General features: G+C 43.3%; 1 protein-coding gene across 1 annotated transcript in view; it reads left to right on the top strand.

The window, feature by feature from the left end:
* Nucleotides 1-12,170, top strand: part of LOC118787759 (transmembrane protein 266-like) — a 38,981-nt gene extending 26,811 nt beyond the window's left edge. The window contains exons 4-11 of the mRNA XM_036543412.1: nucleotides 799-953; nucleotides 1,688-1,761; nucleotides 3,909-3,965; nucleotides 4,478-4,616; nucleotides 4,857-4,972; nucleotides 6,822-7,014; nucleotides 10,001-10,063; nucleotides 10,629-12,170. Coding sequence (XP_036399305.1) covers nucleotides 799-953; nucleotides 1,688-1,761; nucleotides 3,909-3,965; nucleotides 4,478-4,616; nucleotides 4,857-4,972; nucleotides 6,822-7,014; nucleotides 10,001-10,063; nucleotides 10,629-11,284 — 1,453 coding nt within the window. The 3' untranslated portion in view covers nucleotides 11,285-12,170. The remainder of the gene's footprint in view (nucleotides 1-798; nucleotides 954-1,687; nucleotides 1,762-3,908; nucleotides 3,966-4,477; nucleotides 4,617-4,856; nucleotides 4,973-6,821; nucleotides 7,015-10,000; nucleotides 10,064-10,628) is intronic.
* Nucleotides 12,171-23,834: the final 11,664 nt, after the last annotated feature.

Genomic DNA, 23,834 nt, shown 5'->3' with positions numbered 1-23,834 from the left:
CGTAAATGTATACCAAACTATGTGACCATTTCCTCATACTGTACTTGATGATATTAAGCGTCATTTAAACATCAAAAACTGCAAATTTCTCCCCTAGTGTCCCTTGATGCTTAGTAGTGCTTTGTACAGTAACCCGTAAAAATTCCCAACCCTTCAGTGCTCCAGTGACCGACTGGCCTTAGGCTTTCAGGGGTTTCAGCATTTCTCAGTCTCTCTGCTCCCCGTCTGTGCATTCATCCTGCTCTGTTTGTATTTTCAGGAAAACCATGTATTTTCGCCTCTCTCTCTCTCTCCTCTATGTTTGTGTTTGTGTGTGTGTGTGTGTGTGTGTGTGTGTGTACGTGCGCGTGTGTGTGCTTGTGCATGTGCATGTGCATGTGCATGTGCTTCTGTGTGTGTGTGTGTGTGTGTGTGTGTGTGTGTGTGTGTGTGTGTGTGTGTGTGTGTGAATATGTGTGTAAAGCACCCTCTGGTGGTGGGAATTGCCAAATTCTGTGACAGGCTTATTTAATTATTAAAAGCTGTACATGCACAGTGGTATAATTACGTGATTAAGATGCCGAGTAATTTTTTTTTAATTCCAAAGGAATCCAAAGTTATATATCACTTTCACTGTCTCCCAAAATGGAATATCATATGCCAAACATGAATATCAGTATATGATGCTGATTTTACTTTTACTTCTCATTTTGGATATGGGTATTTCATTTGTGTATTCTCACTCTCCCTTTGACCAGTGACCCCTCTTCTGTAGTGCTTTCATGTAACAGGTTGGTTGTGTCTTCCCTTCATCTCCAGGTCAAACTGGCTGAAGCCGTGCTGTGGGCAGAGGGCAGCTCTCTGGCAGGTGTTCCTGTTCAGCGCTGGCTTTAACTGCATTCTGGTAGCCTGCGTGGTCCTGGTGGTACTTCTCCTGGCCCTGGAGCTTCTGATTGATACAAAACTCCTGCAGTGTGAGCATATATATACACAGAATATACCGAATATACACAGACTTACTTTGTACATAACAAATTCTCACAGTGTGAGCATGTATACACAAACTTACTGCGTGTATACCAAACTCCTGCTGGGTGAGCATGTATACACAAACTTACTGTGTATATGCCAAACTCCTGTAGTGTATTTACCTAACCTGACAATGAAGGTCAGATGGGAAAGATATGAAGTGTGTATTTCTGAAGGAACGTGTGGGTGGACCTAAATCCAGGACTGTAATCTCTCACCTCTTGTGTTTGACATGGGCGGAAAGCAGAGTTTTACATAAACAATGGCCAGTCACTGCTTTGGCTGTACCTGGTAATTACGGCCACTGTGCTCTTCTGGATTTGTGTATTAATTCTCTCCAAGCATACTGCCAGGAATGCACTTGAACAAATCCCTGCTGTTACTCAATTTAACCATTTCACCAACTCTTACACCTACACCAACAGTAACCTACACCGCATGAGTTCCAGAAGTAGAAACTAGATATGTGTGTGTGTGTGTGTGTGTGTGTGTGTGTGTGTGTGTGTGTGTGTGTGTGTGTGTGTGTGTGTGTGTGTGCGTGTGTGTGTTGCTACTTGGATCTGTTTTAAATTTTTTGGCAGGGAAAGTGTGAATGACTCATATCATTTTAAAGGGAGAGAGGCCCGATCAACCCCTCCCACTGAAATGTCCGCTTGTCTTGCATTTGTGGTTTCTGCAGTTACCAACGCGTTCCAGTTCGCCAGCATCGTGCACTGGATCAGCCTCGTCATCCTCTCCGTGTTCTTCTCCGAGGTAAGCGACGCCGCCGGCATGCCATCGCTCGGCCCGACCCCGGGATCATTTAACCCGACACACCGGCCAAATCATTAACTAAAGTGATAGGGTGTGAACGCTAATTAAAGGTGAGGCGGAGAAAAAAAAAGTGATCCTTTTTAAGGTAACGCGATACACATCACAGCCCTTCTTGCTGCTAGTGAATATGACAGGTGTCCGGTGTGAGGGGTATTGAATGGATTTTGCCATGTTGCCATCTGTTCCGACGCAGCTCTTCAGAGAGTCAAACTTCTCATTGTGCCCACAGCACCACTTTTCTGTTTTATTGTGTAGCACAGGTGTGTGTGGAAAAAGTGTGCCAATGTGAGCCATGTGTTTCGTCTCTGAGCTGCATCATTAACTATATGTCTGCAGAGTTAAGCCGTGTCCATATCAACCAAAAAAATTTAAAAAAAACCTCCAGTGTCAGAAGATTAAAGATGGGCGGTGACAGCAGGACAGGACAGGGGGCCTTCACTCATTCCAACATTCTTTTCCCCACCTAACGGCCGTCCTAAAGTAGGTGGAGAAGCCGACTCTGTGTCACTGATATGAACACGGCTTTACTTAAAATTTTGTCTTTATGGGGAAAATCCAGAGCATTTTGTCAGTAACCTGGATATACGTGGGCAGAAGCAGAAAGAACCGGTATGAATTCAGGTGCCACTGCTAGGCTTACCTTCACGTATAACCTGTCTCAGCGTGGCCATGCGCCACCATTCCGGTTCCCCAGTACATTCCCAGATACCTGGCACCATGCTAGTTTCAGGTCAGATGATCTTTCTCCATATATGGTCAGCAGTTTTGCATTGTGGCAAATAAATGTTATTTTTTTTCTTTGCTTTTGCAGCTTTTAATTTTGCAATTTTAAAAAGTTGTAGCTTTACCTAGTTTTAGATGGCAAAAAGTAGGCAAAAAAATTACCAACAACTGAATTGCACTTATTTTCTCTTTCTTCAATTTTCCTCGGCCATGAGAGGTGAGCTTGATAAGGTACGGTATGGTGGTGGGACCACATCCCTCACTTGTTGGAGTTGTGGTGCTTCGTCCATTTTTTGATCATCCCACTGTAGGAGTTTTTTCTTAGCCGTTATTTCCGTTATCTTTGAATCAGCGGAGAGAACGTCTGTGAGACACTGAAACAGTGTGTGCACGTAGCTGAAATGCGTGTGTAATTATTTTTCTGCAGGACAACAGCTCCAAACCCCCTGCAACACTACCTTCAGAGCTTGTGTCGAGTAGTAGCTTTTTCTGTTTCTGTTTTTGTTTTGTTTTCCATGTCTTCTTGACTTCTAGTACCTGTCTTTGTTCTTCTTTTTTTATTGGAATTGTATTTTTTTGCTTGGCCAAGGTGTGTGGTATTTAGTATTCATTTTTTAGTATTTAGTATTCAATCAAAACAAAATCTTGGTGATTCATAAAAGTATTGGTTGCGGGAGGACGTCTTCTCTCTGGGAGCGACCCGAGGTGGAGCAGACAGACTTCAGGAACAGGAGTAGCCTGCAGGTCTCCTATGAGGAAAAGAGGATCTGTGAGTCTGAGTGAGTCACTGATCTACATTGCTGTAGACTGGATGGAGGGGATTGCATTTTAGCTTCAAATTCAAACCTCAGTCCAGAAAGCAAATGGGGATCAGTGGTCTAAACTCAAGAGTCGGGTCTTCCCTGAGTCAGCTCCTCCTGTGCATTGCTTTGACCATCATTCTTGGACTCCCTTCCCACCACAGTGGAGTTTAGGAACGTACGGTGAGCTGATATTTTGCCAGGAAATTAAAGAAAAAACATTCTGGATGAAATTGGCACTGGAAACCAGTCCTGATGAGATGCCAAGATTTTGTGACCCGCGATGTATTTTGCATACAACCCATTGTTTCCGTTGGTCAGTTCTTTTTGATTCATTAGTGTGAAAGGTAAGTTTGAGATTGGAAATTTTCCAGCTGTGGAGGCAATGTTAGTTCCATTTGTTCCTGTCAGTATAGTAGAAGTGAAAGAAAACAGAAATTCTACATGAAAAGGCAAATTGTAGTAGATGAAGAGAGTAAATAAACGCCCGCAAGAATGAGACCATTCTAAAACTACATTTCCCATATATCTGTGTTTCCTCCCCCACCCCCCTTTATTTCTCAGACTGTCTTTAGGATTGTCGTCCTGGGGATCTGGGACTACATTGAGAACAAAGTTGAGGTGAGTCCCCTGATGTCTCGTTAGGTTAGGACTGGAGGAGGTGCTGTCCTGAGCATTAATGAGATAAAGCTGTGGTTTGATTGCACCTCAATCACTGAGCCAGACCTTGACACTTATTCGGTTAGGGGTGAGCATTCTTATCAGTATTCTTGTTACTTTTAAGACTTTTTTTTACACTTTTTCTAAATTGGCACCTCTCCCTACTGCAAGCTCATCTTAGGATCTGGAAGCAGGTTATACAGTATTTGAAGGCTCATGGAATGTTGTGAGGACAGAGAGAGCAGCATACAACACAACAAGAGGTGTTGTCATTTGCTGGTCTTGCAGGTGAATGAGGCTGGGGGTGAAAGTCCCAGATTCTTATGTCCAGAGGTGTATTATTATGAAAAGGAGATCTGCTTGAACTTGAAAATGTTCTGATTATTTCCAGCTTTCCAGCTTTCTCCTTAATTTGACTCACACTTGCTGCCAATGTGTGGATGTGTGTGTATATGTGTGTGTGTAACCTACAGGTGTTCGATGGTGCAGTCATCGTCCTCTCCCTGGCCCCAATGGTGGCCTCCACTGTTGCCAACGGACCCAGCAGCCCATGGGATGCCATCAGCCTCATCATCACCCTGCGCATCTGGAGGGTCAAGCGCATCATCGATGGTGAGTGTGTTCTGCTGCCGTGGAAACAGCGCAGTCTGCATTACTGGTTATGAACATATGACCATACAATGTGCTCTCTCAGTCTACAGTTCCAGGGTCAGTGTCTATCATGTGACTGTGCCCTGTGCTCTCTGAGCCTGCTGTTCTACGATGAGTGTGTCATGTGACTGTGTTTTGTCCTGTAGCAGGATACTGTTCCAGGATCAGTCTGTAAGGTGACTTTGCTCTGTACTGTCTCAGCATATGTGCTCCAGGTGAAGGTGGAGATGGAGCTGGAGATTCAGCAGTATGAGAAGGCCAAGGCGGTGAGAGAGGAGCAGCTGGAGCGCCTCACTCAGATCTGCCAGGAACAGGCTGTGAGTCCTCTCATATACTTCAGCCGTGACTGACACCCCTCATCACCCCGTCATGTTCACTCAGCCATGACAGACACCTGTCACCCTCACTGATCTCTGACTGACTCCTCCCCCCGTGCGGAATTACATTCACAGATGCTTGCCTGCCACCTCTGATCTCTGTCAGTGCCCGAGACAGTAGCCCAGATTGAACTGCTGGTTCTTATTGCTGTCAGAATGGGCTTTATCGCTCCTGATTGACCTGTACCATAAATATTTTTTTCCACTAATGGTGTTATTTCACATTCCACCAGCAGAGGGCAGTAATGTCACATAAGAGCATTTATGAGTCAGAAAATATGGTACCAAAGTAACATACCAGACGACGTTCTCCATAATACTAATATGCCAGCAATCTCTGACATTAATTGTATAAGGTTACAGAAACAGTGCACATCAGAGTTGCTGATCTCTAATAAAATCCTTTAAATTCCACTATAATATGCAAAATATTCATGTTACCCCAATTTATAATTAAATGTATATCACATTTTCCTCCTATAAAGCATTTCATTTTAGTCCCTCTGTAAATATGTGTATAAATTATACACATTATATAAGTTATATTACATTACAGTAATCTAAAAATCTTAATGATTCAACAGGACTTTAAATGACAGAATAATCAGTTATATTGCAGTCCAGTTGCAGACCAATGTGACAGAAAACACACCTGAAAATTTGTACACTTGAAAGTAGCCCATACAGTAAAATTAATAAAAATCTGTCATTAAAGATGAATGTCTTTATGTGTAATACATGACAATCTTAGAATGTATAGCAACATAGTTTAAAAAGGAATGTGCATGTATTTGTTATCTTTTTGTGGAATACTGGAGTATTCTAAACTATGTCTAATTTCTGTGTGACTTTTGTCTCAGGTCACAGCCATTGTATTTCAGCCAATTTCGTTATAATTTGGAGGAGGAGTCCTGTCCAATCAAATAAGAGCTTTGCACGAAGCCATTCATTAGTTTGCTTACTGTGCCCCCTCTTGGTGTGACAGCCGTAGTGCCCACATGCTGGGGTTATAATCTTATCCGTCCCCAAGGCTCAAAGACCCCAAAATCAATACTGCGAGAGGCAATAACAGTACATCACAGCATGTCGGCATCCCAAGCACAGAGCAAATTATTGGATACTGATCTTAGTGTTCAAACAAGCTCTGCTGCAATTTAACTGGGTGTTCATCAATATCTGCCATCCAGGAGTAAAGGAATCCAGCCGTAGTGGTCAGGCACAATGAAGGGCTCGCTGATCCAGCTGTAGGATTGGTGAGATGGCATGGGGAAGGAATGGGACTGCCTTATTTCAATGCCCCAGACACAATTTTACTTAGGATATGTTTTACTAATAGACTATTACATATCCTGACAGACTTACTCTTAACTTATAGGTATAGAAGTGTGTGTGTATGTATGTGTGTGTGTGCGTGTGTGTGTGTGGAGGAGTGTCTAGCTCCCCATCGTTTTGTGTGTATATATTCCGAGTGTGTTTAACTTCTGAACTTGTATGTGTGCGTGTGTGTGAGTTCAGCCCCTGATTGTCCTGTGTGTATGCCTGCATGCTTGTGTGTTCCTGTATGCGCTTCTCTCTTGTGACCCCTCTAAGAGTGTATGTCTGTGTGTTTACAGTATGTGGGGTGTGTGTGTTTATTTGCATATGTACTGATTCTCTCTTTAGCTCTCTCCCACTGATCCTGGGTCAGTTTGAGATCAGGCAGCTGTGGGCTCACCTGACCCGACAATATATGTGAGTTTCTCTCCTGACTGATTCTCTCTCTCTTTCTCTCTCACTGATCCTGAGTCAGTTTGAGATCAGGCAGCTGCGGGCGCACCTGGCCCAGCAGGATGTGGACCTTGCAGCGGAGCGGGAGGCAGCCATGCAGATCCACCGCGTTTGGGACACGCAGGGTGGCGGCTTTCAGGTGGTGGAGGGGCTGACCCCTGGGGAGTCGGACGACGAGAGCCATGGGGGAGCCCGGGAACCCCGCCCGCCAGCAGGTACCTCAGCACCCGACGCGCACATTATCAATCATAATATCTGTTATATCATACCTGCTGGTCCCTTGATGCTTTTTTGAAGAGCAATCCTGCTCCCTGTGGACGTGAATCAGCCGGAGATGCAGCTTCTGCAGTTCATAATTCATCAAGGCTCCTTTCACCTGAACCCCTGTCTGCCTGTCAGTCGTCCGCCTGGGAAACATCCCAAGATTACAGTTGTCTGTCAAGACTACTCATGGTTACGATAATGGTTTCCAACCTGAATATTTAACTCTATTTCCCCCGACTGCTTTGAGGGAATATTCACGCAACTTCACATACTTATTCTGCTATGCCAGAGAGTGCCATGGATCATGTTTGTGGTGAACATTTTAGTTTTTTATTCACACACTTTTAACTTTGTCCACTTAAGTGGAATTCTTCACTCTTTTTTTTATCATTCTCATCACTCCTTTATGATCAGGACAAAGATCACAGCACAAGATTCTGATCCTGACAATTGTCATGGCAACAATGAAGGAGGGGAGCCTGGTGTGTGAGTTTTTAGTACCTACAGTATATACACATATACACATGTACACAGACATACATACATACATGCATACATACATACATACACACACACACACACACACACACACACACACCTCTGATTTGGAAAAAGAGATCTCCCCATTGGATGCCTGGTTTGAGAGAGTAACAAGTGGAATGAGAGATCGATGAGGCAGGAGGTACATGATTAGGGAGGGCACAAAGTGGCACTATGCACAGCCATGGGCCACTGAAATGCTAAGAGTGATGCTCTGCTGGTCCTACGGAGTCTCCCTCAGCAAGTCCGAGCTTGTCCCTAAACCCAGACATTAACACACGACACACTGACTCCAGGCACTCCAGGATCAACAGAGGACAGGAAAAGCTTTTAAGAGCCGCTAAACCCACAGAAACATGCTGGCCATGCTCACTGCGTTCCGCCTCTGCTTCGGCGGTGCGGCCGGCCCTGTTCTACGGAGACGGCGGCCTGCAGCGAACATGTGTTCCTTTCACCTTGAAACCGCAACAGGCGGGAGAGAAAACAGCGCTGCCGTGCCCAAACGCCTGCCCCAGGGGGATTGTGGGAAATGTTGTGGCTTTTTCCGAAACGCGGGTGTCAGAGAGGGCCCTCAGAGCAGGGGCAGGTCGATGCGGCAGACGGATCTTGGGGTTTAGATGGTTGGCTTTGGGGGGGGGGGGGGGGGGGGGATGGGGGGGTGTGTGTAAGAGTCACGCATTCTTCTTTAAACCCTCTCTAAGTCTGTTTTCTTGTTGGGGGGCAGCAGGATGAAAGCAGAGGGACTCCTCTGTGTTTTTGGGCAATTGTGTTCCAGAGGACAAAAAAAAGAATCCCAACACGGGGGTCTGGTGAGGTGTGTGGTGTGGTACGGGGAGGCCGTGATGTCATCACCTAATCCCGCGGCTTTGCGAAGAATGCGCCGTCCTCGAATAACCGCGGCGGAGTAATGCGCAAAGTGCTCATTCTTTAAACTCCGTCCCAGGAGGGATTACCGTGAGATTACAGCTCGGCTCGCAGTGATGAGCAGACCGGGGGCAAGCCTCTACAACTGATCAATGGACAGACTTCAAGGAGTACACTACTAGTTTTGTGCTTTTCGGTTCTGATGGAAACTTACACCTCTAACACTTAATTTAATTAAGTGTTCACTGGCTAACTCTTTTGTCAATGGAAACTGACCATGTTAATGGCTGCTTCAAGGATACTTTCTGTATATAGTCTGTGTCTTTTTGAATTGCGTCTTAATTATTTCCAGTAACAAAAAAGATAATCTGAGAAGCAGCCTATAGCAGTCAAATGTTCAGAAGTTCAGAACACTCCTTTGGTTCCTTTGGTTATTGTAATGCAAGACACAGAAGGCATTAACGGCTGGATGTTGCAGGTTTGCCCAAATGTTCCCTCCTGAATCAGAGTGTGTTCGAGGACGGCTGCCAGCCCGCTGGAAAGCCTTTTAAGTTTGCCTGATTTACTTTATTATTTTTTTTCCCTGAAGCTCATGTGTTATTAATCGCAGAGTGATTGTCTTGGTGGTGTTTGAGTGAGTGCAATGCCTCTTCTCTTGGGGCCACCCTGGATGAATATTTCAAAGCTGAAATATAAATGAAATTACCCATCCGAGCCTCTGCCAAGCCTGGGGGAAGGGGGAGCTGCACTCAGGACACCTTATTCTCGTCTTTGCCCCAAAACACCGCCACCCCCGCCTCACCCCCACCACATACTTGAGACAAACTGTACAAGGGGAAGAGACCCTCTCACCTCCTTGAACAAGCAGAGTTCCACCATCACCTGGTTTCCCTGTGCAAGATTCCCACTCACGGACACTGATTTTAAAGCCAGCATGAAACCACATGCGCACCAGTGGGCTCTACAGCTGAACATATACTGTAGCCTGGGCTATAGTGTGTTTAAACTATGGCTCAAAGCATGAAAGTGTCCCCCATTAATGTGCAATCCAGAGAGGACCTCAGTGCCTGTAGCATTTGGGAAAATATTTTGCATCTTGTTCATATCACACTGGTGCACGCACAGAGCCCAAAGGCAAATTCTTAGCCATGCCCCATATTTCCAACCACACCCATAAGTCCTCACCCAAGCCACATATTTCTCTGCCATGCCTAAGAATCCTTACTCATGTAGTTTTTAGCCACGCCCAGCAATTCTCAGCCACGCCCAATAATCCTCAGCTACCTCACTGACCTTGCATTTTCATTCTGCTGGGTGGGAAATATACTGTACTTGTAAGACGCAACGACCCAAGTTCACATGGCTGGCTCAACCGTTCTGACCTTTTTTCAGATTTTTACTGGCTCTTGCAAAAGCGGGGCCATTTATGTTTGGAAAAATTTTTGCTCAGAAGTGAAATGACAAGTGCTCAGAAATGTTTGTTGTTTTAACCACGTGTTGCTCTGAATGCCACCTAATTCTTCCTCGTTCCAGAACCGGTTGTCCGTGACGACATGAACAACTACATCAGCCAGTACTACAGTGAACCAAGCAGAGGTGAGTGGACAGGTACAATCCACACTCCTGTTTATATTCATATGGAGCGTACTTAGTGTATACTCTCATACTGTCTGCTAATGGATGTTTTATATATATATATACATACATCCATGAGCATACACTACACTAATATATAGGAGGCTCCTGTCATCTGTGAGGGATGCAATGTTATACAGATGCCAGAAAAGAGGGTTATCCATAAGTACCAGAAGTAAAAGCATACACTTGTTTGTTCCTGATACAAACCAACCAGTGTAAAAAAAAACAATGCAATAATGCAATAAACAAGTGAGGAATACCCATATTTATGTAGCGATACTATACGTGTGTGAAAAACATGAAGAGAATATAAAAACAGAGACTGACGTCAGGAACTGGGAGTGCTGCCTGACCCAAATATTTGAAACAATGAATCACAAATCCATGCACGGCAGGGGACTTCTGCACTCGTATTACACTTGTATATGTAAACTCTGTACCCTCATATATGTTCTACGTTTATGTGTTGAGGTGCAGATAGAGCTGAATGTCATTGATTTTTTTTTGGGGGGGGGGGGCATAGACTCAGGGGGCCCAGATGCTGGAACGCGTGTCATCACCACTGCGGCCATTGATGTGCACCTGCCCAACAACCCCGCCCACCTGTCCTCTGCCCTGCTGGGAGCGGACGCCCCCGGCCGCACGGTGGGCGTGGGCATGTCTGTGAGTGACAGCTCCATCACCCCATCCCGCTCCACCGCTGACGTCTACACCCACGGGCAGAGCCCCAGCAGCCACACGCCGGACTCCAGCACCGGCTGCAGCATGGCTCACGACATCTCCACCGACTGCTGCCCCCTGGAGGGTGCTGGGAGCCAGCGCAACCTCCGGCCTTACTGCAGCGCCCTGCCCCACAGGCAGGAGGACCCGCGAGACCCCCGGGACCCCAGCGCCGTGGTGCAGGAGCTGCTCTCCTCGCTGTCGGGGGACTCCTGCCTCGCCCCAAAGGGCCTGGACCCTGTCAACCTCAAACTGCCCAGCCCCACCGGCTCGGCCAAGACCAGCCCTGAGCTGGAGCACAGACTCAACATCTACAACAAGAAGAACCAGGAGGGTCTGGGCACGCTCCAGACCAAGCCACTGATCCACCTGCAGGCCAGCGAGCCCGCCCCCGGGGAGAAGTACCGGCTCCTGGACCCAGCCCACACCCCGCTCACCCGACTCCCTGACACATCGTGACCAGCCAGGGGCCGCTGTTCCCCTATCGCCACTGGCGATTCCCTCATCTTCAAAAACGGAATGACTGAACTCGTGCAAACGGTATATGCCAGGTGGCCTCGTCACGCTAGCCCTCCCTGTGTGCCATTAACAGCTCTCCTCCCGCTCCCTGAATCGCTATGGTAACTGTGAACGCCCCTCTCCGGGCCAAAAATTGCACAACTGTCAGGGAGAATCGTTTTAAGAGCCAGCACTGACGAATCATCAGGAATTTGTATTTTGATATTATATGTACGAAACCAGCTGTGGGCCATGCTAAAGCTGTTAGAGAACAAGCTACAGTGATAACAAGACTGCTTTCACATAGGATCTGTGGGATGGGGTTGGGTGGGGTGGGGTGGGCACAGGGAAAGAAGGATTATGGGAAAAGGACTTGGGAGAAACATTTTTCTTTATTTGTATGAGATACTGTAACAATAATGTATAAACTGTCCTCTCTGATCCGGCGACTGCAGGGTATGTTTGATTGGATGAGCTTTGTTCATAGCAAATTTCTTACCTTTTTGTCTTTCTACATTAAAGCTGATGACATTTGTATTGAACTTTAAGAGGACTTACAAGGTTCACTCCAGTAGAAACCAGAAGAGAGAAAGGAAGATGGAGGGTAAGCGACCAATCTTTTGAGGAATCTGACTGAAAGATGAAAGGGAACTGTGTTCTGGAATGAAATGATCGTAGCATGAACCTTTACAAAGATCAGCTTTCTGAAAACGGCAAACTAATCCTGTGCACTTTAATGTTTACAGATATTTTATAACCCGAAGATGGAGGAGGTTTGTTGCAGATCGCAGCTGTCATTCGAATTAAAAGCTAAAGTTTGTAAAAATATGGCCCCTGCTTTGAATTGTTGCTCTTTTCTCATAATCACTACTTTTGAACACTCCACAGCATCACCCTATCACTGTATTTTTAATCACAACTTCCACTTAAATAGGGATTACATTTTTTAAATTATTTAAGAATTAATTACAGTATGTAAGAATTTGTCATTTGCAAAGTAATACGCAAAATTCAGCGGTAAGCAAGCTTGTTTAATTTTTATTACATTGTAGTAATTGACTGAAAAAAGTAATAGCAATTGGTTATGTCTTTCATCTTGTAGATCAAGTGTGAAGGACCAACCCCAAACCAGGCAGCAATGCCTCAACAACTTCACTTTATTAAGCGTACACTTTAAGATGGGTTAAAGGAAGAAAAGTGATAATGTAGTTTAACAGTAACAGTAAAGAATTCATAGCTTACTTCAGAAAACTTTGTGTGTTGTATTATTTAACTGTAACAAAGGTGTTCTGTGGATGAAGATTATTTTCTTCATCATTTTTGAAAGTACACTTCAGAATAATTCCCTGGTGCTGCACACATTGCTTAAGGTGTTTTGATCTGATTGCCTCTGAGAGATTGATCATAACCGAAAACAGTAAAAGTAGTCTGCATAATTCAGCACTTTTTTGGGTTGTCATACTCTAGGGCAGCTGAGCATTAATTATGTATTCCAACACATCTTCTCGCTGCATAAAGCCTGTTGGCACCTTTAAAACAGGAAAAGAGGAACATCAACAAAGACTATAAATTGCATTGATGGTTAGTCACTGCTACTAACTATTGTAGTCATTAACTGTAGTCACTGATAGTTACTACATTTTGTTCATATCATAAAAACAAATATCTACTGTAGAATTTATTGTGTGACAATGCAAATATAGCAGCTGCTGGTAAATTAGGGGTGATGCCAAGAATATTTCTCACATTATATTGTTTTTGGAGGACAAGTCAAACCACAGACCAAAACAATACTTAGAGTTTTAAGTGTCATTAGATTAACATAAGTGTCCTTTTTTAGTGAATATTAGAAGTGATTAGAATACTATACATCAGATAAATACATTTTTAGTAACGGTCCATTTTTAGGTTCCAGACAGGGTCTAGTGAGCAGACAGGGGTTGAGAACCTGGAATCCTTATGACACAGTACCATTACTCTCAGAGGTGCATGCTGGACAGTCTGAAATTTAAAGTTCCTCATGTATTGTGCCTTACATTCAAACCAAAGCACATTATACAAAGAAAGGAAGATTGAATTCTGAAAAGAGGCATCTTCCAGTGTTAACCATTCCAGATGTTGTTCATGTTGAGCTCAGTGGATGCACAATGAATGATGTGTCAGACAATAAGGACCTGCCATGGAAATACCTGCTGATAACATCATAATGATTTGTCACTTACATTAATGACATTCAAACACAACATGTAAATTAAAACACTCACACACAAAGAGAAGTGCAGGACCTATCAGTTTTAAACTGCTACCTGAGAACTGCTCGTGTGTAAGGCGATCACTGGGCCGCCTCACGGCTCCACCGTAGCCAGCTATTAACCGCAGTCACTTTCAGGGAGTTTTCCGGAACACCCACAACCTATCAGACGTCAGAAGCCAGCTAAATAAATGATGAACTACAGGCAAAACAAATGGAAAACCACCACCGTCCGCTTTTTCATGGTAAACAAAGGTCTTTTTTTGCAAAATGTGTGCTGGTCAGGGAGCAGGCCAAATTGCACCCTGAAGGTGCTGTAATTGGGACCAGTTCCGCGGAAGGCAGGTAAGCATGTTAACCACCACGCAGAGGGTGTCAGAAAACGAAACTTGAAAACCGACACCCGTTGTTTGCGTTAACTATCAGTTACTCTTGTGGTTAGAAGGGGGTTGCCGTGTTCCCCCCTCCTCTCCTCTGTGAACAGGAGGCCATCGAGCTGAACTCTCCACTGATGAATTCAGGCACCTCAATAATTAAACAGACCAGCACTTCCATTAGGCAGGGATAATGCATCGTGCAAAATTTAACAGGGAAACATCGTACAGAGTTGTTTCGCCCCCGTCTGCCCGTGCTTTGTCTCCGAGTTACTGAAATGTGTTACCGTGCCAAATCGCAGTCCGCAGTCTTGGGCTGGCATTAAACCTTGGCACGGCCTCCAGTCCTTTTCCTCTGGAGGGCTGCCACTTCCACATGCCACCAAGCAGACGGGTGTCCCATGTTACCCTCCCAGCGACAAAATACCTCTTAAACAACACACATGCACACATATACATACACACAGTCACACACGCACACATAGTCTGTGTCTGGCCTTTGGTCTCTACAGAGTTATAATGTTAACATAACCATCTCCAGCAGCTCAATTTGCCATGAATCAAACCCACACAATGATTTAGCTGGCCAACTTCTCATCACAAAACAAGACAGCTTTCCCAGCTGTGGTCATTTATTAATTTGTGAATAGAAAATAATAAATCCAACAATAATTACGCTATTTATAGTAACTATTTCATAAATAGTGACATTTTTACTAATATTGCACTGAATTACTTTTGACAGGGCTTTGACTTTCAGAGTGGGGTTTTGTGTAACCTGGTGACTGTGGACAGGCAGTTGAAAGTCAGGGATGCCTATGAAAGCTCCAGTATCAGAGAGGAAGTACATATTGTCACAATCTGAAAAAGACCCAGGTGACTTAAACATTAACCCTTCAGTTAAGTCATTTGCCTTAATAATTAAAGCCTTTATTTAACAGTGGCTCACAGGGAATCACTTTAACTGCATCGAGATTTCAAGACTGGATTTTTACAGTGAATCAAGTAAGGAAGATGCTAGTTTAAAATTAGATGATGGGATTCATTGAATTTTCAGCTTCATTTGATAAACTGCACACACGCAAAGTAACTTAAATCTTAAGAAACTTGCTTTCTTCCTTCCAGAGATGCACTGTGCCTTTGAAGCCTCTATTAATGTTACATAAAACTCAGCCGTGTCAGTCATATGTCTGTCTGATCGCCATCTTACTTTGAAAAGATAAGCCATTAAACCATAGCCAGTCACTTGGAAAATGGGAGTGTCTGCGTACTTAATGGCAAAAATGGTCTGAAAATGGGTAAAACACACCAGTATTTCTATGATGTGAATCATGTGCTTTTTCCTCACAGAAACACTGGCTGCTCATGCAGAGATTTCCCCTGTTTAAAACGAGGAGAAGCCCGAACACTGCAACCAACCTGAGTTAGCAAAACAGCTCCTCAGATGGAAGCGTTACAACAAAAAGGCATGTGTCTCCTGATGGAGTACCTATTAAGTAATATTAAAAAAAAAAACAATTTAACCGAATTAATAAAGTTCACTCAATAATTAGTATCGGTTAGGCCATACACACAATGTCCCAGAATTGCTATAGCTGCATACACACTGTGTGCATCAAAGGAAACAATATTTACACATGTATGTATTTACTGTAGAGTAAAAGTACATGACATATTTATGGCATAAGTATGCTGACATCAAGTTGATTAGCTGATAAGTCATGGCTGACAGTGATTGAGTTGCTGGTGCAGTAGCACTGCCTTGGTAGTGAGGTCTTGCCAGGTTAAGAACTGCTGCCTGTAGACAACCTAGCCAGAGAGCAACAGTGCTTACTTACACCCTAGTGCAGGCCACAGCAACACAAAGGCATTGTTATCTCAATATATGGGTTCCTTGGTTCCTGTAGTTTTCTGTCTTTATTTTCACCAGCCTTGACATTTAATACATAAGATCACCAAGCTCAACCAGCTCTCTGACTAAAGAGGTGATACAGGGCTTATGCAATAGTCACCTGAAGCTATCAGTCAATCAAACTGATACCAAGAACCTTTGATCAACATCCATAATCTGTATGCTTACTTTTGCGAATCATACATGCATACACATATACATACACACAAGCAGACTGATGCTGAATGTAGTTGTGTTAAATAACAAAAAAGGAGCATTGTATTTATTTGTCAGAGCAGGGACGTGCACAGGAATTTTGAGGGGCAGTTGCTCTGACCTGAAGAAGGGGCACTCCCCCTATTATTTTTTTTTTTCCCCTCAGAAGGGCAACGTCAGTCGAGGAGGGCATATGGGCAGTTGCCCGGGCAACCTGAGCAACCCCCCTGTGCACGTCCCTGTGTCAGAGACAATGCAAATAAAATGCACAATAATTTTTCATGTATAACACAAAATAGGATGTGATAATTAAAACTGTCGAAAAAATCCTGTGGACTAATTCTTTGCAACAGTAGTTCATGATGACAAAAGCAAAATTCAATTAAATTCAAAGTCTTTCCAAACATCTCTGGCATGGACACAGACCATATGGCAAAAGCAAGTAAATAGGTCCTAACAAATGTAATCAAAAGAGATTACCCGTACACATTTAGAACACAGACACTTTTAAGAGTCTTCTGTAGCGTGAGAAAAACACAGATAAATTATACATGGTTCCTTAAAAAGCCCCTTTGGTTTCCCCTTTTAAACACACTTCTTAAGTGCACGGACTCCCGGTGCAAATGCCTTTGCTTGACTTCACGGGACACACTCAAGAGACTGTTGCCATGGCTACAGAAGAGTTTCTCTTTTTTCTTTTTTTTTTAAATTTCACATTTACATAAAACAGTATTCTTCCAGAGAGAGGGGTACTTTCTCCACCATTACTGCTGCTAAAAGTGGGTCACTCCCACACAAACAGGGCAGAAATATAACCAATAGCACAGATCTAAGAGTCCTCCAAACTCTTCAGGAAAAAAAGCACACAAAGTGTAAACCCACAATTTGATTCTCCTGTAACATCATGGGAACCCCTTGGAAAAAAATCAACCTGAATACATATTAGTTACTTGAGTAGTATTGTCGATGGATATTGATTGGATTCATTGGGTTCATCTTTTATAATTATTTAAATTAAAGCAAGTCCCTAATGCTGTTCTTCTGTTACTCTCATATTAGACTCTACAAGTATCTTGTTTCAGATCATAGCAACCTCTAAAGTGAGGCTTCTTTTCATTTACTTCCCTGCAAGCTTAATTTTATACATCCTTTTCCTTTTTACAGCTTGTTAAACAGTTTCCTTCTCTATGAAGGGTTGTGAGGGAGAGCCTTCACCTCCCCCTAGAAGCTAAATGTTCACATGTTTGTAATTTGTATTGGAGCCAGCCTATTGGCTAACGAGCCCCACCTGCCTAATTGAAGGCTGATTAAATACAGGTATGGATGGAGAGCAGGGGAGAGGCTCAATTTGTGCCTGCTGTTGGTTTGCATGGGCTGGTTTCTTGTCTTTGTTTGAGTTTTAATTTTTTTTTTGTTTTACCTTCATTGTTTTCTGCTCATCTATATGAGAAGTGTTGGCCAGCTTCTCCATATATTTAGTGTTAGGAGTGGGATTCAAACTCCAAGCACAAAGTGAGCCATTGTTTTGAAGTGAGCAATAAAAGAGAATAGGAGACCAGCCAAGACAAGAGACCAAAGACATGAAAGTATAAGCCATGTAGAGCAGGAAGGGGGACCTGAGAAGGACTGTGTCCTGGTTGACCTGGGGGGCAAGGAAGAGGGAGCAGCTCAGGAAACCGTTGGCAAGGCCAGGAGGGAGAGCTGGTTGTAGGTGCAGCAGAAGAGCAGTTTGTGGGACCAGAGAGGATATTCCCAGTGACTAGCGAGAGGCCACCCTATAGCCCTTGGTGGGAGAATAGCTTGGGAGCCCCATGAGGCTGGATAAAGCTGTGGGGAGAGCTGTTTGCCCCGGATTGGATGTACGGGGGGCTGTGCAGGACTGGAGGGAAGAATCCTGACATCTGGTGGTCCTGTGTTTTGTTGGGACTCTGGCTCTACCATTGCCTTTTTTGGGGGGTGAACAGATAAGGGACATTAGTGGAGCCACTAAAGTGTGAAGGAGAGCCTTCACCTCCACCTAGAAGCTAAATGTTCACATGCTTGTAATTTGTATTGGAGCCAGCCTATTGGCTAACAAGCCCCACCAGCCTAATTGAAGGGTGATTAAATGCAGGTATGGATGGAGAGCAGGGGAGAGGCTCATTTTATGCCTGCTGTTGGTTTGAGTAGGCTGGTTTCATGTGTTCTTTTTCAATATGATTCTAATCTTTGCTTGTGAGAAATTTAATCTAATCCCTGTAGAGCATTTCTACATACTATCTCTCAACACCATACTATGAATGAGAAATAAATACATACTGAAATTGTACAATTTCAAATAGGTTGCATGGTTTACAACACATCTAAAAATAATGCAAGTGATCCTATTTACTATATATAGATCATTATTTTTATATATATATATATATATATATTAGTTGTGCAACATGTCCTTCATTCCTACGTAATGTTGAATGGTTCCACTAGAGTCACTGCAAAATGAGTAAAATAATACAACTAATGTTCATTTATCATGACCTATATCAGGTGGAGAACTTTTCAATCAGCCCAAATCCAGTAATGATATACTTCCATTTTAACAATATTATTACAATGAGTGTTTCCCTGTGAAGAAATTGTACATGACATCTGAAGAAGCAATTTTGAAGAACTTTCATTCATACACAAACGGCATTCCGCTAGTGAACTAATGAAGCCTGATTTAATCCTGTTCTGTTGTGGACTGGGATACATTTTGATTGATACTCGTCATCAAATCTGATCCAGAGTCATTCAAAGACGTGCAGATGTGACACTTGCAAACACTTGCAAATTTTAAAACCACACTGAAACATAACTAACATATCTGCTTCTTAGCAAAAGCTCCAAAACGGCAGTTCTTCCTGCGCAGTGTGGCGGTGCGCACAGCTCTAACCCTCTGCTCCGGGGCAGGCCGTGTAGCACAATCACTCACAGGAGGAGCGCTCAGGGCATCGGCCGCGGAGAGTGGACCCCGGCACCATTTGCACTCCCTCTCTGGGGAACGGCACCACATCAATCGCTCTCAGCTAAATGCACTCACATATGAATATTTCAGTACAATTTAATGTTTCTGCGGAGGACCCCCAGGAGCAGAGCATCAATTTGTGAACACGGTTCTGCCGGAGTTAAAAGCCAGGCCGGATAACACTGTATGAAAGCCTCTGTCAGTCTAGTGATTTTTTTTTTTCCCCAAGCTGGGGGAGTAGGTAGGAGAGAAAAAAAATCTACCCAGCATCCCCCTGGTCCCCAGCTGCCTGCAAACAGCTCTCCAAAGTTTTCAGCTACAAAGTGCTTCTGGGCCGCCTCTGCATTTAAAAATACACACCAAGAGATGGAACAGAAAGAAACAAATGGCCAGACAATTTACCAAGCTTGGTCAGTTTGCCCTGGGGGACCCAAAGACCGAGAGAGAGGGAGGGAAGGAGATGTAGAGAGAGAAAGGGGAAAAGGGAGGAAGGAGAAGTCTGAATGAGAGAGTAGGAGGAAGAGAGGGAGAGAGGAAGGAAAGGACAAGAAGAGAAAGAAGCAAGTAGAAGGAGGGAAAGAGAGAGGGAGGGAGAAAGAGGGAGAGAGAGGAATAAAGACAAGGGCAGAGAGGTACGGAGAGGGTGAGAAAGGGAGAGGGGGAGTGAGAGATGCAGTTAAAGAGAGTCCTACTTGCACCTGCTGGCCTGATAATAAATTTGTCTATGATGCTAAGGCTTTTATGTACATACTGACTAGCCTTCATTTAGGTATGAAACCACAGGTTTGCTACACATGGGCCACAGAGTGACCCTTTTGAATCCACCATCATGCTAATGTACACAGGTAAACAACTTTTTACAGAAAGGTCAAACACCTGAGGCACTGTGTTACCATGGATTTGACCAAATATATTCTCCCCCAGAATACGCCTACTATAAGATGCTAGCAGAGGGTATAACTACCAAAACAGCACAGAATCAAATCAGTCATATAAACTCTCAATATGACTGGTAGCTGAGTTGAGTGTATCATAGTTTTCCAAACTAGACAAATATTGCAGTAATGGTAAATATGAATACCCATTCCAAAAGGACCTGCCAGTTATTGCCCTGCTACTGGTCTGAATGGGTCCAGCTGATTTTCTGCTGACCACATAATGGTGTCATGCACTCTCGTAATGGCTATGGGTTTAAAGCATTGTTGCTTTGTGCTAATGAGAATTACACACAAAAGGAAAACAAGCTGTCCATTTGTGCAACGGAACAGATGACAGATGGCTTCTCTAAAAAGATCACAATGGACCAGTTCCTCAGTCACCAATGCAAAAATGCCTGCAGGCGGCAAGCAAAAATTAATATTAATCATGCATTGGGACTTGATGTTTTTTTTTCCTTCCATTACATGATTTATGTTAATTAAACTTCGTAATTGGCTAACTTGAGGACTTTAGCATGGGCATTTTAACAGATTCTAATTTGGAAATGTATCTCAAGTATCCCTCAGTATACAGATACACATATAACTCCCAGGATGTCTAATCTCTCAGAATGATTTGCTAAATGCACGGACACAACTGTGCGGTTTCAGGCTGGGGATACGGCGACCCTCTCGCTAATGGGTCTGGTAAATCATTTAGGACTTTAAATAAGCCATTAACTACACTGCCGGCGGTTTAAACTCTCCTAATGTGAGGGTAGTGATAGCTGGGATCTCCCAGTAGAAGGGTGTAATGGACAACAAACCTTTTTAAGCATATTCGATTTGTAATGATGAAATCATTCTGAAACTTTGAAGTACACAGTCAAACTTCAGCTGTAAAACTTAAACTGATTTTCTACTTTCCCTCCTGCATAGATGGGTTTATTATTTAACCCTAATTTATATAAGCTGAAATGCTGTAGATTGAATGTCCACAAACTTTGCGTAACTTAATTTTGATTTCTAAGATCATTTTGAGACTTTTTTATGTTTGCTTTTTAGAAACTATAAAAAGAAATCCTAATTCCCTCCCTGAAAAAAATACATACAATAAATTCATTTTTTGTAAAGCTATGTGTACAATTCAACATAAATTTCATTAGGGTATAATCACTTTTTAGCTTTTAAATGTTTAATCTCATCAGTTCTGTTTTGATCAGCTTCACGTGCCTCTTAGGTTAACAGCCCTGCCTGAAAACAGATGAGCCTCATTCTAAAAAGCAAGCAATGTATGAATTATGGCTGGGGGTAAGGCTTAGTAGTTACGGAGATGGACTCATCACTACAGGGTTGCAGGTTCAAATCCAAGTATGGCCATTGCTGTTGCACCCTTAGGCAAGGTACTTTAACATTATAAAGGCAACATTTATGATTTTAGAAAAGTGCAAAAATTAATAATATATCAAACTGAAGAGTACAACATTTAAGTTCACCTGGGCAATAACATCTGCAAAGCAAATAAGCTGTGAAAGATGTGTATCAGCTTTATCATTCACAGATGCCACAGTCTTCCCTATCTGTTCCACCTGCACGCTGTTGGGGACACAGCCGGAATCCAAAGCCCCTCAGGATGCTTGAGTGTTTCTGACCATGAATGCAATGAAGTAGCCTTCTAATTTCCCAGTCAATCAAATCCCAGTTTTAACTGATTTCTCCTACAAACTGTCTGCATCGCCACTCACCTGTGGCATTCATCTAGTCATCTGACATACGACAGCGTAGCACTGCTCAGCCTGGGTGGTTACTCTCGGTCAGGGTCCGTTTGAGCCACTCGGACACACCCACAGGAGGAGAGGAGGAAACTACCACATATGGAGGAGCATGCAGAGAAACCTGCATGTCACCTAGGATTTGTGAAGATCATGCTTTACACTCCTGATATCTGGAATTTTACCATGCTGTTAAGAGTTTTTTGTTACGCATCTGTGTTTCCTTCAGACGACAAAGCGAACAGCCTCTACTATCACATACATAACACACATTAGGATAATACAGGCAGTGCCCATGTTGTCTGGAGGTGGCATCTATGATTAAAAAAGACTTTGCTCCTGTCTGACACAGTGAAAACCTTCCAGACAGAAAGTCCAGATAACTTCTGAAGTCCCAGGTAACCCTGGCACAAGTCAGTGGGAGCCTGTGTCAGCATGCTCAGGTGTCCTACCTTGTTGCATTGCAGTGCTGCCTCTGTCTGCCAGCGTTGACTTGAACGATGTCCCTTATGGTGGAGACCTCACGTTTCTCCCTCACGTTTCCCTATCGCAGGCAGAAAGGGCATGACCATGCTAGCCCACTATGCCTCTCGAATAACTTTTACTTGGGAAGGAACCCATCACTCCAGCTTCGGTTGCTCTGGAGGCTACACAACCACACAAATCATTCTAGTGGTTACCTGTCATGTGATCTGAGCATCAGTGTAAAACAGGCAACAACCCCCTGATGGAAGGAACTTAAGAGTGTGGTGAGCTCCAAAATTCTAGCACAGAGGAGCAGAGCTTTTAAAAAAACATTACTGAAGTAGGACTGGTGACTCAATCTAATGCACCAGTGAATCTCCAAGTCATCATATAGCTTCTGAACTGTTCTAGAATTTCAATTACCATGACAACATTGATGCAAGTATTCTAGTAATGTATGTGTATTGCATTCTTCTGAGAGGTGTTATTGATGAAGCCTTAGGTGAGGAAAATGTGGTGTCTCAGAAAAGCGCATCCCTGAAATATTTAAAACAAGAATAGGGTCACATCTACCTGAAAAGGACTGTTCATAAATCTCAACATGTTTCTGAGAAACTGGACACAAATCTTGGCCACTAAATGTGACCTGCAAGTGTGTGGACCTGAAATGTTTTTCTTTATGTGCAACTAATATATAGAGTCAGGACAGATGAAAGACCAAAAACCCATTCCCTTTTATTCAAAACACTTGAATAAGAAATGTTTGCTGGTAAAAATCCAGCGTGGATATTGAGGGGGGGATCCTAAATGAATTCCATTCCATCCAGCCAATGTTCAGACCTTGCCAATGATTATTTGGCAAATTTCATTCAGAGATATTCATATTTCATGATGTTTTGAGCACAAATCAGGATGAAGCTTAAATGCTTCTTTTGGGAGCCATTCAAGATTAGGAGACATGGGATATAAAAGGGTAGACCAGGAAGGAAGTAACAGGGCACAGCCTGTCTTCAGACAGATCTTCATCAAACAACATGCTAACCTTCTTCCATCTCAGTACATAACTGCCATTGTCCCAAAAATGTTAGCCACAAAAACCAGCAAGTGCTACTTTAGTGTTACGATACAGCAGGTAAGGTTCATGATTTAATAAAGCACATTAATAATAAAGACATATAATAATGCAACTTGTAATAAAAATGGTCACACCATTATGTTTAGTGGTTAGCAGACAGTCTTATCCACAGTAGCTTACATAGCTTAAATTTTCTTAACATGTTGTCCTTTTATACAACTGGATATTGTTTATTCATTTTTAAAACATTATACATATTTATGTCATGTATTTCATGGCTTTTTTGAAAATTGATTTCTACAGTATATGAAAGTACTCAAGAAAAAGTATTGAGCCCTTACAATTATGCTCCTGAAGAAATCTGATTCATGCAAACCATATATTGGATCAGGTCAACATGTTGACTATGCCACTAGCTAATTGGAAAAATGTGAAAACAATTTTGGGTTGAATACTTTCTCCAATTACAAAGCTGCACTGGATCTTCTGGGACTTCAACTGCCAACCGTGTGGCTCAGAGCCCTGCTTGAAACCACCATGGCACACATAAAAAATAACAAAATG

This window comes from Megalops cyprinoides, chromosome 13 (assembly GCF_013368585.1).
Source record: "Megalops cyprinoides isolate fMegCyp1 chromosome 13, fMegCyp1.pri, whole genome shotgun sequence".
In the NCBI taxonomy this organism is placed as follows: domain Eukaryota; kingdom Metazoa; phylum Chordata; class Actinopteri; order Elopiformes; family Megalopidae; genus Megalops; species Megalops cyprinoides.
Note: the sequence above shows the minus strand (reverse complement) of the source record. Positions and strands in the feature narration are given on the sequence as shown.